Source organism: Artemia sp. Qi Xiang Cuo, chromosome 9, assembly GCF_049724085.1.
Source record: "Artemia sp. Qi Xiang Cuo chromosome 9, ASM4972408v1, whole genome shotgun sequence".
Classification (NCBI taxonomy): Eukaryota; Metazoa; Arthropoda; class Branchiopoda; order Anostraca; family Artemiidae; genus Artemia; species Artemia sp. Qi Xiang Cuo.
Window position 1 is genome coordinate 61,102,956 of NC_142802.1, and position 14,368 is coordinate 61,117,323.

The following is a 14,368-nucleotide window of genomic DNA, read 5'->3' on the forward strand; positions in this document are numbered from 1 at the left end:
TTTGCCAATTGCCAGACTTTGGTGGGCTATGACAATGATTTATTCGCTGATCGTTCTTTTAGCTAATTTATTAACGCAACAAGTTTAAAAAAATCGATCATGGACGAAGGTATGTTTGATAAATCATTTTATTGATATCCTTTTTCATCCTGAGTGATCAGAATTAAGCATTTATTATCATCTCTTTTTCGAAGTATTTTATTGATTTTTCATTTAAGGTTATTGTGGGTTGGATTTGTCCTGGGATTTTTTTTCCTTAACTGTATGCATCCTAGGTAAATTTTTACCAAATCATATTATTAACTCACCAATCAAGTGACTTCTGAATTCCAGAGCAATTTACCCGCTGTACAGAATTATTTGAATATGTTTGAGTAATCTTATATTTGAATAATTATGTGATAGATTACTTATTTTAAGAGAGAAATGGAGACTTACCAATGATACAAATGAAGATTTTACGTGAAATGGTGGGTAATGGTTAAAATAAATTCCATAACGTAGCCTAAATAAAATAACTGTAATTTTTAATAGGAGCTCCTTAAATCACCATCTATCGCGAATGTTGGGTTGTATTCTGAGAATAGTAAAAATACACATGGAGACTTATACTTTTTGGTGGTCTAGCTTTTCTAAAAGATCTGCACCCCTACCCAAGACTGCCAAGAGGAAGAGATTAGAAGGTTTGACCCCCCCCCCTCCGAAATGTTTGTCCAACTTGTAAAAACATAACAAAAATAAATATAAATTATGTATATATATATATATATATATATATATATATATATATATATATATATATATATATATATATATATGGATGCGTTTTTCTAAGTAACCTTACCAAAATACTCTTTTGTCTTTATGCTTCAGGTACAAAAAAAAGTGTGTACTCTCTTGTGAGCATCTGGAAACCAACTGCTTCTGATTGTAAAAATGCACCAAAAATGCAACTAAATCTTAGCTCCCTGTTTCTGCTGAATGTTGCTATAAAAATACAAAATTGTATGTGCAAAGAAAAGTATTTCTTACAGGAGTTTAAAAATTAATTTTTTTTTCAAAGAAGTGTTCAGAGGTTTCATACTTGGTATTTGCTTCTTGCATCAAAACAAATGGTTCTGTCCAGTTTTCAATGGGGCTGAAAGCGTAGGTAATTTGAGAAATGCTCAACTGCTGTATAGAATATTGTAAATAATGTCCATGTGACATATTAGTGACAATATAAATAATGTGATGATGATTACTTGATTACAACAATAATGATTACTATTGGAAATTCATTTCCAATAGAAATGATTATTATATTCATAATCAGCATAAAAAAAGGCATCAAAGGGTATATTCACTTTAGTTGTTACTCAATAATATGATTTGGTAAATATTGACCTGCCTTTTTTATGCTCTTTCCAAATATAATAATCATTTTTGTCAGAAATGAATTTTACCCCGCCCCTATATATAGGCTACCAATTCAGGGTATATATTTGCACATTAGGAGGGGTTGGGGTAGAGTTTAAACTTACCTTCCATTTACATCAGGGTATAAATTTAGAGTTTGTACTGTTGACAAGGAGACATGTTAAGAAAACAATTCTTACTTTAAAATATTTATAATGATCCTGGTTAACATATTATCCAAGGGGAGAACCTTTATCATCTCTTTCCTCTAAAAATCCTTCTTTTTTCAACTTAAAAAAAAATTTCAATTTAAATGCAATGGGTAAATCTTTTGAAATTGCCGCTATAATAAATTGTTTCTATAGATAGTATTCATTCTGGCCAAGTTCTAAGGACAAGATCCTGGCCGAGTCCATTGATTTTGAATTGTAGTTAATTTAGGTTAGGTTGTATTAATATTTTGTATTTTTGCCTCTGCTCATTAAAAAAATGGAACTAACAAAGACCACGATGAATGAATGCTATCTATAGAAGAACTTATTTGGAAATTCATAGTGGCAATTTCAAAAGATTTATGCATTTTGTCAGCATGGAGGTTTATTGTAATTTTTTTCTTTTAAGCTGGAAAAAGAAGGATTTTTAGAGAAAAGACTTGATGATAAAGGTTCTCCTCTTGGCTAATATGCTAACTAGGATCATTATGCGTATTTTAAAGTAAGAATTGATTTCTTAACTTGTCTCTTTGTCAACATTACCGATTCTAAATTTATACCTACATCAGAAATAAAATTTACCCCCACTCCCCTACTGTGCAAATATATACCCTAAATTGGTATATATAGGGGTGGGGGTAAAATTCATTTCCAACAAAAATTATTATTATATTTGGAAAGAGCATAAAAAAAGGCATCAAGTGGTATATTTACTTTATTTGTAAGTCAATAATATGATTTGGTAAATATTTACTGTATCCTAGCTCTTCTAGCCCCCTTAGAGAAAGGGGTTAACTATCAAATTGGTATTCAGGACCTGACATCCCCATAGTTGCCAATGCCATTGATGCATTTCCCATCTCTAGTGATGACAGCCAGAATAGCACCATGATAACAGTCTCAGAGACCCCAAACCCCAAAACTGATTCCCAGCTCAATGATAATTTTCAGATACTTAATATAAAGCAGAAACGCAAAAAGCCCTTGACAAGCCCTACTGAAATAACAGAAATCCCTAGCACAATCTCAGCTATGGGATTGTAGAACAAACCAATCATCCTTTTCACCTTAAAAGTAAAAGACCAAGTGTTTGCTACTAAAAATATCTCTAACGTTAGAATGAATCCATTCAAATCTGTAAGATGTAGTTTCAGTGTGAATGTTAATAGAGATTACAATTATGTTCCAAGACAGAAAGGATGCCTGCAAAGCTCTTAACCAAAATAGAATTGGCAATATACCAGTTACCTCTGAATGGCAAACTCCACCTATAAAAAACACACAGAAAATAGTGAGGTATTATGTCTCAATCAAGCTATTAACTGAAGACCTGAAAGATGGTCTCATGAATAATAAGGGAGAAATTCTGCAGGTCCTGGAAGTCCATAGGATAGGCAAGCCAGATGCTAATTGGTTACTAAACAGTAGGAGTGTCCTTTTGATCTTACAATTTAGTACCCAGTTTGACTCATTATTCCTTTTTGGTCAACCTAAAGCTTATAAATCTTACCAAGAAAAGCCTATTCAATGCTGAAAATGTTTTAAGCTTGTTCACTCATCTAAGTACTGCTCTCCCTTCCTCTGACACAATCTGCCCCACTTGCCTTTGTAATCATCCTGTTTTTAGTGATATTAGATGTTCTACAGCTCCTAAATGTATCAACTGTTGAGATGACCACCAGTCTACAAATTGTAACTTATGTCCTAAATATATCCAACAGGCCAAAGTTTTAAGGACAGCCCATCAAGAAAATGTCCCATTTCCTATAGCTGCTATGGAGCTTGCTAAGCTTTCTAAAGGACCTTCATCTCCAAGAATTAATGAGGCTAAGAAAGCAACCTCAATCTTTTTACCCAACCCTTGGCTATGCACTCCCAAAAATAATCAAAATCAGGTTCAGTTATATCCAATTAACATATCCGTCCCTCAGACAGTTATTGAGCTCCCTAACGTAATCAAAGCAAGGCCAGCCCTCCAAAATCCTAAATTTAGTCAGAAAAAATCATGGGCTGAAAGACTGGCAGCATCACTCAATATATCCACTCAAGCAAACACTGCACAAAATGGTGATGGTCCTTATATGTCAAAACTAATTAAATATATAGTTTCAGTGGATCAAATCGTCCAGTAAAATTTGTCCATAACCATTAAAGTCACTTTAACTAAAGACATAGCTAGAAACTACTTTTTTAATTCTATCTTTGATGAGATAGGAAAGGACTTATCTTCAATTCTCACCAAATATAGAGCGTGTTACCTATTCAACTCAAACCACGGCAATTCAACTACAGATCCTAAAATGGAACTGTGTCTCTCTTTATTAAAATAAACTTGTTTATCTTGTTAATTATGCATCTGAAAATAATACTGTCATTATCTGTTTGCAAGAGAACAGTCTTCTCCAGTTAAAAAAAATTAAATTCCTGGCTACAAGTGTTACAGGAATGACAGATCTACCAATAGAAAGGGAGGAGGAGTTGCCGTCTTTGTTCATGATTCAATCCCTCATTCCCCTTAACCATTAAATCTTTACAGAGATGAAATTGATATCATATTCCATTATGTCAAATATTTCAGAAGTCCCTCAACTCAAAGACTGTGTCTTTGGATTGGAAGAGCTCTCACATTACACCAATATTCAAGAAAGGGGATAAGCAAATGCAGAGAACTATCAGCCAATCAGCTTAATCTCAGCTGTACCAAAAACCCTGGAGTGCATTGTGAATGCCAAAATTCTAACATATCTTCTGTCCAACAGTATACTGTCACCAGACCAGAACGGCTTCCTTCCTGGAAAGTTGGTTGAGGCCAATTTACTTGAAACCTACAATATCACCACTGACCTTCTGGAGAGGGGATTACCTGTTGACCTTATTTTGCTTGACCTAGCCAAAGTGTTCAACAAGGTGCCCCACAGACACCTTAGGGCCAAATTATCAGCAGTTGGCATCCACAATGATGTAGTAGAATGAGTGATGAAATTCCTGACAGACCAAGAGCAGCAGGTCCAACTTTTCGCCAATAATGGCAATAAAGTATTCTCCAAACCATGTGACATTGTCAGTGGAGTTCCCAAGGGTACCATCCTAGGCCCTACCCTCTTCCTCATTTACATAAATGATATGACAAAGGAAACTACAAATAATATCATACTTGACACTAATGATTCCAAACTTTTTGGACCAACCATTCAAAAGAGCCTGTAATCAGACTTCCAGAGAATACAGAAGTGGACTAGTAAATGGCTGCTCGTGTTTAACATTAATAAATGCAGTGTCCTCCATTTTGGCATTAACAATCCTCACCACCAGTATACAATGTGTGACCAGAAGTTGCAGTCTGATATTCAGCTACAAACCAGTCGTGAAGATTGAGACTTGGGGGTACTTGTTGATGGACAACTGAAGTTCCATGGGTATTGGCAACAAGTGGTGTTGAAAGCTAATTCAAATCTAGGCCTGCTGAAATGCACTATCACCAGCCACTCCCGTACTGTCTTCCTGAGACTTTACAAGGCTATTGTTAGGCTGTTCTTGGACTTTGGAACATGTCTGACCTCCCCCTCCTGGAAACATTCCAAACCAAATGCTGCTACAATACAGGATATATAGATTGAATAAGTGAGGATAATGGTCTTAAAACTTTAAGTGAGAAAAAATGTATCAGTTTACATATTAGCCCAAGCCTACAAGACAGGGTTTCAATTAGAGTATACATATGTATATTCTGTGTATATATGCCAAAATAATAGAGTATAATCTAGATAATTTCCAAGATTTTTGTCTATGGGGCTGACATAATGTTGCTGGAATCCATTATAATCTCATCCGGCCAAGAATAGTAATCTTTTGAATAAGGAAAACATAAAAATCTAGACTTGTCAATGCTGAGCTTGAAGATATCTACCCTTAACCATGTTTTAATCTAATTTTCTGACCCAATTATTTGTGGCTGCTGCAATAAAACAGCAGGTTTTGCTGTTGCCAGAGCTACAATGTCATCAGCAAAAATAGGACATAGAAATGTCAGCAGCAGCTTTTGTTGAATCAGTAATAATTTTGTTGAATCTCTAGAAACATCATTTATGCAAAACAAAACTGGTCCCAGTACTGACCCTTGGGACACTCCATGTGGCACTGGCTGTAGACTAGACAGATTATCATTAATTTTTACAAACTGCTCTCTTTTACCTAAATAACTTCTTAAAGAATCAATTGTATTTGGATTTGGCATTATGAACCAACTGTTGACAAGAAGGATGAGTGAGGCAAGAGTGGGTCCACCTCCAAGGAGTCAGGGGGTATGGGATATCCTTCAAGGGACATGAATGTTCAAACATGTGTTAAAAATACAGGCCTAAATACATTATTAAGATGTCTGAAAAATTATTTTATAATAGACAGTAAACCCCTAATGGAAAAAAGTAAAGGTTGCATGTGCCTGCCCTAAGTCTTCAAAAGCACATTTTCCTTCCAGCAGTAGTAAAGATAAGTTACTATTTAGAAAAGACGCTACTCAGTTAATTTCCAAATATTACACAATATATGTAATAAACATTAGACACACATCAAACAAACATAAAATTATTTATGGATGCTTGGCTTTTACTAAAATTGTCAGCAATGAATTGATGCAGATGGCAGTAGTGTAGTGTAAATAATGTTTTGGGTGGATGATGATGAATTTTATATAAGCTCGGCTTTTTTGCCAGCCTCAGTGCTAATTTTAAAGTGCTATCCCCCTTCTGCTTTCCTCAACTCCCACACCCAGCACAGGAGACTAAATCTCGCAGTTGAACTACACGCTTTTCCAACATCCTTGTGCATCACATCATTCAGTTGCATGTGAGTTGAAAATGGCGTCATAGCAAACCAAATATTACACCCTTTGAATAGCCATTATTGAAACCTTATACAGGACTCCTTGAGCAAGAAAGAAAATCGCTTTTTTGCAAGGGCTTAACTGATATGTCCTCTTTTTTTCTGTTGCTTTTTTTTCTTTGTCACTATTGGGGCATGGAATATCATATAGAACTGCCTAAAGGCTTGTTCAACAGGTAATTTTTATATTATTTTTTTTTATATATATAATTTTGAATCAATAAAGCCATCATAAAGTGCCTTATGGTACCTTAAAACCATGATTTGGGTGACATTTCTGGAATGGAAAGGCTGGGCTGGACACTTAGACATCTTAGAGAGCTAATTATGGGCTCATTTGTAAATTATTTTTATATTTAATTGCTTTTTAAAAAATCAGCTTAATAAGGCAATCAAAAAGTGCCATATGGCACCCAACAGCTGCACTTTGGGCTTTTTTTTCCATTTTTTTGAATGAAAGACAAAAAAACGGTCCTCTCCAATGAAAAAAATCCACGGGCAAATTTCCGTTAGAAAATTCCTCCCAACTCTGCAGAAATTCTCCTCTGTGGAAAATTTCCGCCTTGGAAACTTTCCCCAAATTTAAAATAACGATCATATTTTTGATTTCGAGTATTCGAAAAATTAAGTTAGAATTACTAACTTACCTCCAGGGCATTTTTTTTGTAAAGAATATCCGTAAAATCGGAATAATTCTTGATAGCATTGTGGCAGAAACCTTGTATTAATTAAAACTCGCCAGGGATACCAATCAGAGGGGGAAAATCGACACCTAGGGTTTGAAATTATCTTCCCCTTGTATCTTTGTTTAAAAAAAAACTCTATCTAGAAAAAGAAACACAAAAGTGTTTTTCTTGTTTGAATCAGGGTATACATTTCTGGAGGGGGAGAGGCACACTGAATATCTTTTTATGTCTACCTTCACGAAGCGAAACTTGGTCCCTATTACTACATTTTAGAACTGATAACAATAGAAAAAGAGTATTGGTTGACACTGCTTAGATGTGCATACCTATTTGAACTTTTATTTATTGTCAAGTTTCTAAATGTGAAAAAAATATACATATATTGTTCGAATTCACTTTATCCCATTTGCAGTAGACATTTCGTGGAGCATGCTGATACAGAGATTAATGTTCCACAAGTAGCGCTGACCATGTATCAAATGCGACTAATTTCAGTAATAGTTCTAGTACATTTATGTCTGTTCTTTTTTTGGAGCAGGTTAAAATAAATATATAGAAGAGTGAAAATAACGAGAATTCAGCACGGTAGAAGCAATTCTACATTTATGGGTTTGTACATGAATCCAAAACGTTAAGAATCCCTACCAACTTCCATGATCCAACTACAATTGATTTGACCTGTCTAGTTATAGTACAAATATTATTGTAAAAAGCTCCAAGTCTTATTTTCTTTTACAATTATTTCTTTTTCATTCAGAAAATTTTATTCACTGTATATCTACTTTTTTATTATTCAGTGATTCCATTTGTCTTCTATTTGCAGATGTAGAGGGTATATTTGCCATATTGGGAAAAATGTTTGACCTGAGCAAACGTTGCGAAACAGGAAGTATAGAAAAGTGTTGTAATTTTGCCATTAACTAGGCTCGCCCATTTTCTTGATTAAGGTTCTGGGGTCAAGGGTATGGAATTAGAAGTTTCAAAGGCGGTATATTTGCATAAATTTTGATGTAGAATATGTCACGAAGTTTAAAGGACCCTGTTCTCGTGTGTATTTTTTATATTAAAAACGAGCATGGATGAATTTAAAAAAAAATTATCTACTGGAAGTAATGAGCAATGTTGAAACTTAAAAAAGCGACAGTTTTAAAGTTACTTAATAAGTTTATATATTTTCTAATTATTGGGGAGGGTAACTACCCCTTGCCCTCTTCCCAAATGACGTCTATGATAAGAAGTAAGCATAAAAAATAATGTAAACCTACAATATCAGCAAAATTTTGCATATTGATCCAGCCTAGGGCTATATTCAGCCCTATCGGGATGGGCTTGGATGCACTTGTGATGGCAATGGTGTTTATATTTTGAAAAGTATTGTATTGTATAAAAGTATTGGTATTTTAGAACGGAAGTATATCCTGCACTTGTTTTGAAGATGCATTTGGAAATGAAAAAACTCATCTCCTTGATCCTAGTTCATTAATTGTATTTGAATAATCATGCTTTGACTGGTTCATAGGAAGAATGGGGAACCAGCCATGGCTAGGACAAAATGCTTTTGTACCTATAGCTCAAAGACCTTCAGGGACGTTGTAGGGGTGGGGCAGAGATATTTTCATAAATAAAGATGCAAAAACAAATGTATTTTTCAATATCTAAGGACAAAAGCCCTCCCCTTATTGGAACCCCTGAAGACTGAAAAAATGGTGAATGTTCTATATACCAAAATATTATTCAGGTCTAATCTGTAATTTTTGTACATTCTCTTTTTTTTATTTAGGTTTCTGAGTAAAAAATATTCCTCCAAAAAGCTTAAAAACCTTCTTCAAAATTAGGAAAATAGTTGTTAAAGCCTTTTGTTTCTGTCGCAATGTGAAGTAGGAAGAAAATTTTGCAAAAGTATATGGATTTTTTCCTGTTCATTCAAGTTACCATCATACTTGCCAAAAAAAAGTTTTTTCTGATCTTTAGCAAGAGGGTGATTTTGTGAAGTGAAATTAATTTCATAAGATTAATAGACTTTACATAAAACATTATTTTTTTGCAACGTGATCATTTTTTAGGAAAGAAGAACATGAAGGATAAAATAAAAATTCGAAGGTGTGATGGTATATCAGATGAAGAGTTTCGAGAATCAATTCTACCAAGGAGAGAGCCTGTTATAATAACTGGACTTGATATTGGAATGTGTAAGTCGCTTTGGACAGTTGATTACCTTTCTAATAAAATTGGAGATAAACAGGTTAAGGTCCATGTTTCAAAGGACAATCAGATGGACTTCATAAAGAAAAACTTTATTTACAAGACAATCCCGTTTTGTAGTTTAATCAAACGAGCATCAGAGAGAGAACATGAAGAGTTTTTTCTCGACAAAAATGAAGTATATTATTTAAGAGCTCTTGGTGATGACCCAAGAGGCAGAGATGTCAGTGACTTCAAAAAACATTATTCAGAAATCTCTGATGATTTAATATTTCCTACCTGTTTCGAGCCTAGTCAGTATTTTTCATCTGTTTTTCGTATAGGTTCTGCAGGTTGTCAACTATGGACACATTATGATATTATGGACAATATATTGATTCAAGTTAAAGGCAGAAAAAGGGTGGTTCTTTTCAATCCTCGGGATACCCAAAATCTTTATTTGAATGGTGATAAGTCTGAAATTATAGACATTGACAACCCTGACTATGAAAAGTTTCCAAAGTTTAAGAATGTAATGTTTTATGAAGGTTTTCTTGAGCCAGGGGAAGTGCTATTCATTCCTGCTCTTTGGATGCACAATGTAATTAGCCTGGATTTTGGTATTGCAGTCAATGTTTTCTGGAAGAATCTGGACAGCTCATTCTACAACCAGAAAGATCCATATGGCAATAGAGACTTAGTACCAGCTGAAAAGGTAAGCTTTTGCTTTTAAAGTTCAACTTTTAAGAAATTCGTTATGATCACGGTTGGATAGGTGGACCCTCTTGCCCTCCCCCCTATAAAAAATACTGATAAATAATTTGCTTTTTACCCTTTTGTGTAAAACATAGAAAAATCTCCTCTTCGTGGTTACTTGTGATTTGTAGCAAGCTATCTTCAGGAGTTCACCATCCCACTCCTGCAAAGCTGGAGATACGGAGTTGAAGTTCCTAACCCATCTTTTCATTATAGGTCAGATTCTTTTTTAGCAATAAAGTTAACCAAATCCGAAATATAAAAGTCAATATCAGCCTCAAAAGTTAAGTAAATCCATGCCTTCATTGTGGCTTTCTCAGGTGAAGACGTCTGTGCTTTGGGATTTTTACTGGCAGCTCCAATATCTATTGGTGCTTTTAAGACTAAAAAGGCCAATAAAGTGCAATTGACGCGTTTTTTTTCAAAAACATTACATCCGGGGAACAAGAAGCTGTTTTTTCTTGGCTAACTTCTCCTGAAAAAGCCATGATGAAGACAGGGCTTAATTGCTATTTAAACTCTTATTGTCGGTTGTTCTTTTTTCCCCTTTTTTTGCTGTTTTTTATATAGCTATGGTCTCAATTTTTGTTTTGAAAGTTGAATGTTATAAGTGAAATGTTATGGTTGAGTGTCAGAATTATAAGTGGCTTGTACTGTGGCTGCACTCGTGGCTAGTGGCTGCACTCGGTTTACATTAGAAATATGAACCTCCGACATTCTCTCCAACCTCCGAACCTCTGTAGACATCCATTCAGATAACCCTGATATATGAGGTTAAAAGTGAAATTTAAGCAATCAGCCTTCTATTCCTTCTCTAGGCTCTAAAATCTTTAAAAATTATATTAAAATGTTCGAAACTGTCTAAGCACTACTTAAAGTTTATCACAGAAGGATAATTTATAAAATTAGAAGGATAATTTAGGATAAAATTAGAGGGATAATTTATAAAATTAGAAGGATAATTAATCGACAGAAGGATAATTCATAAAATTAGAAAAAGATGCAACTACTACTAATATGATACTAGTACCACTAAGGCTAAGGGTATGAAGACGAATATTTAAGAGAATATTAAGGGAAAGTTGAATTAAATCAGGACATACTATGTGCATGCAGATTGTCAAAGGGCGTTATTCTGGAGTGGTTTAGGGTATTAAGTTGAAACTTTCTAGGAATGCTTTAGTGAAAGATCAATTGACCAAAAGGCAATTTATGTAAACTGGTACTAATACTACTACTGCTGCTACTCCAACTACTACTTCTATTGCAACTAATACTAAGGGTAAGAGTATTAAGATGAAAATTTTAGAAAATGTTGAGGAGGAAGTCGATCTAAATTAAAACCCACTATGGACATACAGGTTATCAAAACGGCATGTCAGCAATATCATGGAAACAGCTTATAGTATTAAGTTGAAACTTCTAGGGCTTGATGAAGGGGATGTTCAACTGACCGAAAAGCAACATACTACTGCTTCTAGTAATACTGCTGTTAGTAGCCTACTACTCAACTACTAGTAATACTCCTACTACTATTGCTGTCACTACTGCTACAAGGGTAAAAAGGTGAAAATATCAGGGAATATTGAGGGGGGAAATTGAACTGAATCAAACACACTATGTGCATGCAGGTTGTTGGCATACTAAGATATGGCGTATCAGCAATACTTTAGGAATGGCTTGGAGTATGAAGTTGAAACTTACAGGGATTGTTTTAGGGGGTGCTAAACTAATCAAAAGGCAAGCATTAGCATGCTACTACTATTTCTGCTACTATCATTACTACTTCTACCACTAACATTGCAACGAAAGCTAAGGGTATTAAGGTGAAAGTTTCAAATAATATTGAGACAGTGTTGAACTAAATCAAAACACAATATTTGCATGTAGGTGGTCAAAAGGACGTATCAGCAATGGCCCATGAACTGTTTACTGAAATAAGTTGAATCTTTCAGCAGGTGTGGAAAAAAAACAAAAGGTATTATGTTTATGTCCATGCTGCTACTACTACTATTACAACCATTGCTATTACTGAAGCAAAGGGTATTAAGGCGAAGCTTTCAGGGGATATTGGACTAAATCAAAATAGACTATGAACGTGCAGATTGTTATAAGGGTGCATCAGCAATTTCTAATGAACGGCTTAGATTATTAAGTTGAAACTTTCAGGATATGTTGAGGTGGATTTTGAATTAACCAGAAGGTACTATGTGCATACTATGACTACTGCAACTAGTGAGATTATTGGTATTAAGGTGAAACTTACAGGGAATGTTTAGGGGGAGTTTCAACTAAATAAAACAAACTTTATCCATGCAGGTCTTCGAAAGGGCATAAAAGCAATATCTTAGGAACGACTTAGAGTATAACGTTGAAACTTCCACGGTATGTTGAGGATGATTTTGAACTAACCAAAAAGGCACTATTCATGGTACCATTATTACTACTATTACGAACGCTACGACTTCTACTGAGGCTAAGGGTAATAAGGTGAAAGTTTCAGGGAATGTTTTGGGGGATGTTGAACTAAATCAAAACACATTATGTGCCTTCAGGTTGCCAAAAGGGTGTATGAGCAATTTCTCAGGAATAGCTTAGAATATTTAGTTGAAACTTCAAGGGCGTGTTGAGTGGGATGCTGAGCTAACCAAAAGGCGCTCTCTGCCTACTGTTACTACTACTGCTACTTCTATTACTATGGTTACTACTACTGATGGTAATGGTAGGAAGGTTAAACTTTCAGAAAATGTTTAGGGGGATGTTGAACTAAATCAAAACATACTCTGTGTATACACGTTATCAAAAGGGCATATCAGCAATATTCGAGGAATGATCTATGGTATTAAGTTGAAACTTTCAGAGCATGTTAAGGGGGATATTGAACTAGGCAAAATGTGCATACTACTAATACTACTACTATTACGACTGGTACTACTACTACAACTGCGATGATCCCGTTACAATGGGGATAGAATTCAGAATCAACTTGCATTTACATGCATTGCGGCTTCCATTGTACAAATCTTTTCATTGTCAATGCCTCTAAACTTGATCTAATCTAAATGCTGTAAGGTAATTTACAAGAAGTAGTTGTCTGTTGTTTTTCTTTCTCGTCTCCCAAACGAACTGAGTCCGAACTTCTTCAGTGTTCTGTCACACACGAGGAACAAAAGCTTTTTGTGACACACACTGGGTTGAAAGGCATGATACTGTGATTAAAGGGTTTTATTGAGTACAACGACAGGTATCACGAAAACACAAACAAGGAGGGAAGCGAACGCTACCGTCTATTGAAAAGTGAGGGACTAAAAAGTCTGAAAAAAGACTTGATTTGACAGATTTTTGAGTGTTTTTGCTTGTGTCGCGTTTTCCTCGAATTTATGTGTGTCATTACGTATCGAGTTTACGTACATATCATTTATGTAGTACGTGCCCTCAGAGTTATAAAGAGCTTTGACAGACTTGTCTGTTTATTCGGATTTGAACAGTATGTTACTCTGGGTGTTTTGAGCAGATTTGAAACTCCATCCTGAGAAGAAAAATCGACGGCGTGCCGAAATCTTATGGCGATGCGTTGCCGTTACCCCTAAAATTCAGTTATACGCCACAGAAAAGAAAAGCGGCGCGATGCCGGGGTCTAGTCCTTGCGTCGAAGGGCATAAAGATAAAAAAAACACACTGCGAAGTTCGGAAAAAAACACTAAGAAATGCCAAACTTAGATGGCGTGAGTGATTTTTCGACACTAGTTCCAGTTCTTTCTTTTTATAACCCATCCATACTCTTTGAAATACCACTTTACCACCAAGCATACCCTTAGTCCTTGTAAAATGATGAAAACCTTCCATCATTGCGACAACCACTTAAAGACTACCCTGAATTTTGTCAAAGAAAACGCACGCACGCAAAAAAAAAACACCTACTCACCAGTCACTGTTCCTTTTCTAGGCCCTACAGTCCTTGGAATCTGCATTGAAATCCTTGAAAGAACTACCTAAGGGCTACTCAGACTTCTATCACAGAAGAATTCTATCTCGAGTGGAAAGGAGCTTAAATGAACTATAAGTTTATTTCTCAAGTTAAATACCAACTAACACAAGTGACAAGAAGCATGTGTAGGCCTAAGTTCTATTTGTATGTGAGGTATCACGTTAGAAAACCAATTGACAATAGAAAAAGTAGAAGTCAGCGGTGATTTGCATTATCGACGTCTGTATCTATCATCTTTATCTTGGTATCTGTCTCTGAAAAATAAA

General features: G+C 35.1%; 2 protein-coding genes across 7 annotated transcripts in view; one reads left to right on the top strand and one right to left on the bottom strand.

The window, feature by feature from the left end:
• The first annotated feature begins 93 nt into the window (after window positions 1-93).
• On the top strand, window positions 94-14,192 carry LOC148948902 (tRNA wybutosine-synthesizing protein 5-like). Of its 2 annotated transcripts, none has more exons than XM_089094819.1 (3): window positions 94-109; window positions 9,241-10,073; window positions 14,061-14,192. In XM_089094819.1, the coding sequence occupies exons 1-3, from the start codon at window positions 100-102 to the stop codon at window positions 14,175-14,177; spliced, it is 960 nt and encodes a 319-aa protein (XP_088950945.1). In that variant the 5' UTR covers window positions 94-99; the 3' UTR covers window positions 14,178-14,192. The 2 variants fall into 2 exon arrangements, with proteins under 2 accessions (XP_088950945.1, XP_088950946.1); XM_089094820.1 differs by lacking the exon at window positions 94-109 and adding an exon at window positions 121-193.
• Window positions 14,193-14,216: 24 nt separating this feature from the next.
• The window catches only part of LOC148948903 (zinc finger Ran-binding domain-containing protein 2-like), a 44,115-nt gene continuing 43,963 nt past the window's right edge, over window positions 14,217-14,368 (bottom strand). For all 5 annotated transcript variants that reach the window (XM_089094822.1, XM_089094821.1, XM_089094823.1 and 2 more), the window contains one exon: window positions 14,217-14,356. In XM_089094822.1, the coding sequence (XP_088950948.1) occupies window positions 14,314-14,356 (43 nt within the window). In that variant the 3' untranslated portion in view covers window positions 14,217-14,313. The remainder of the gene's footprint in view (window positions 14,357-14,368) is intronic.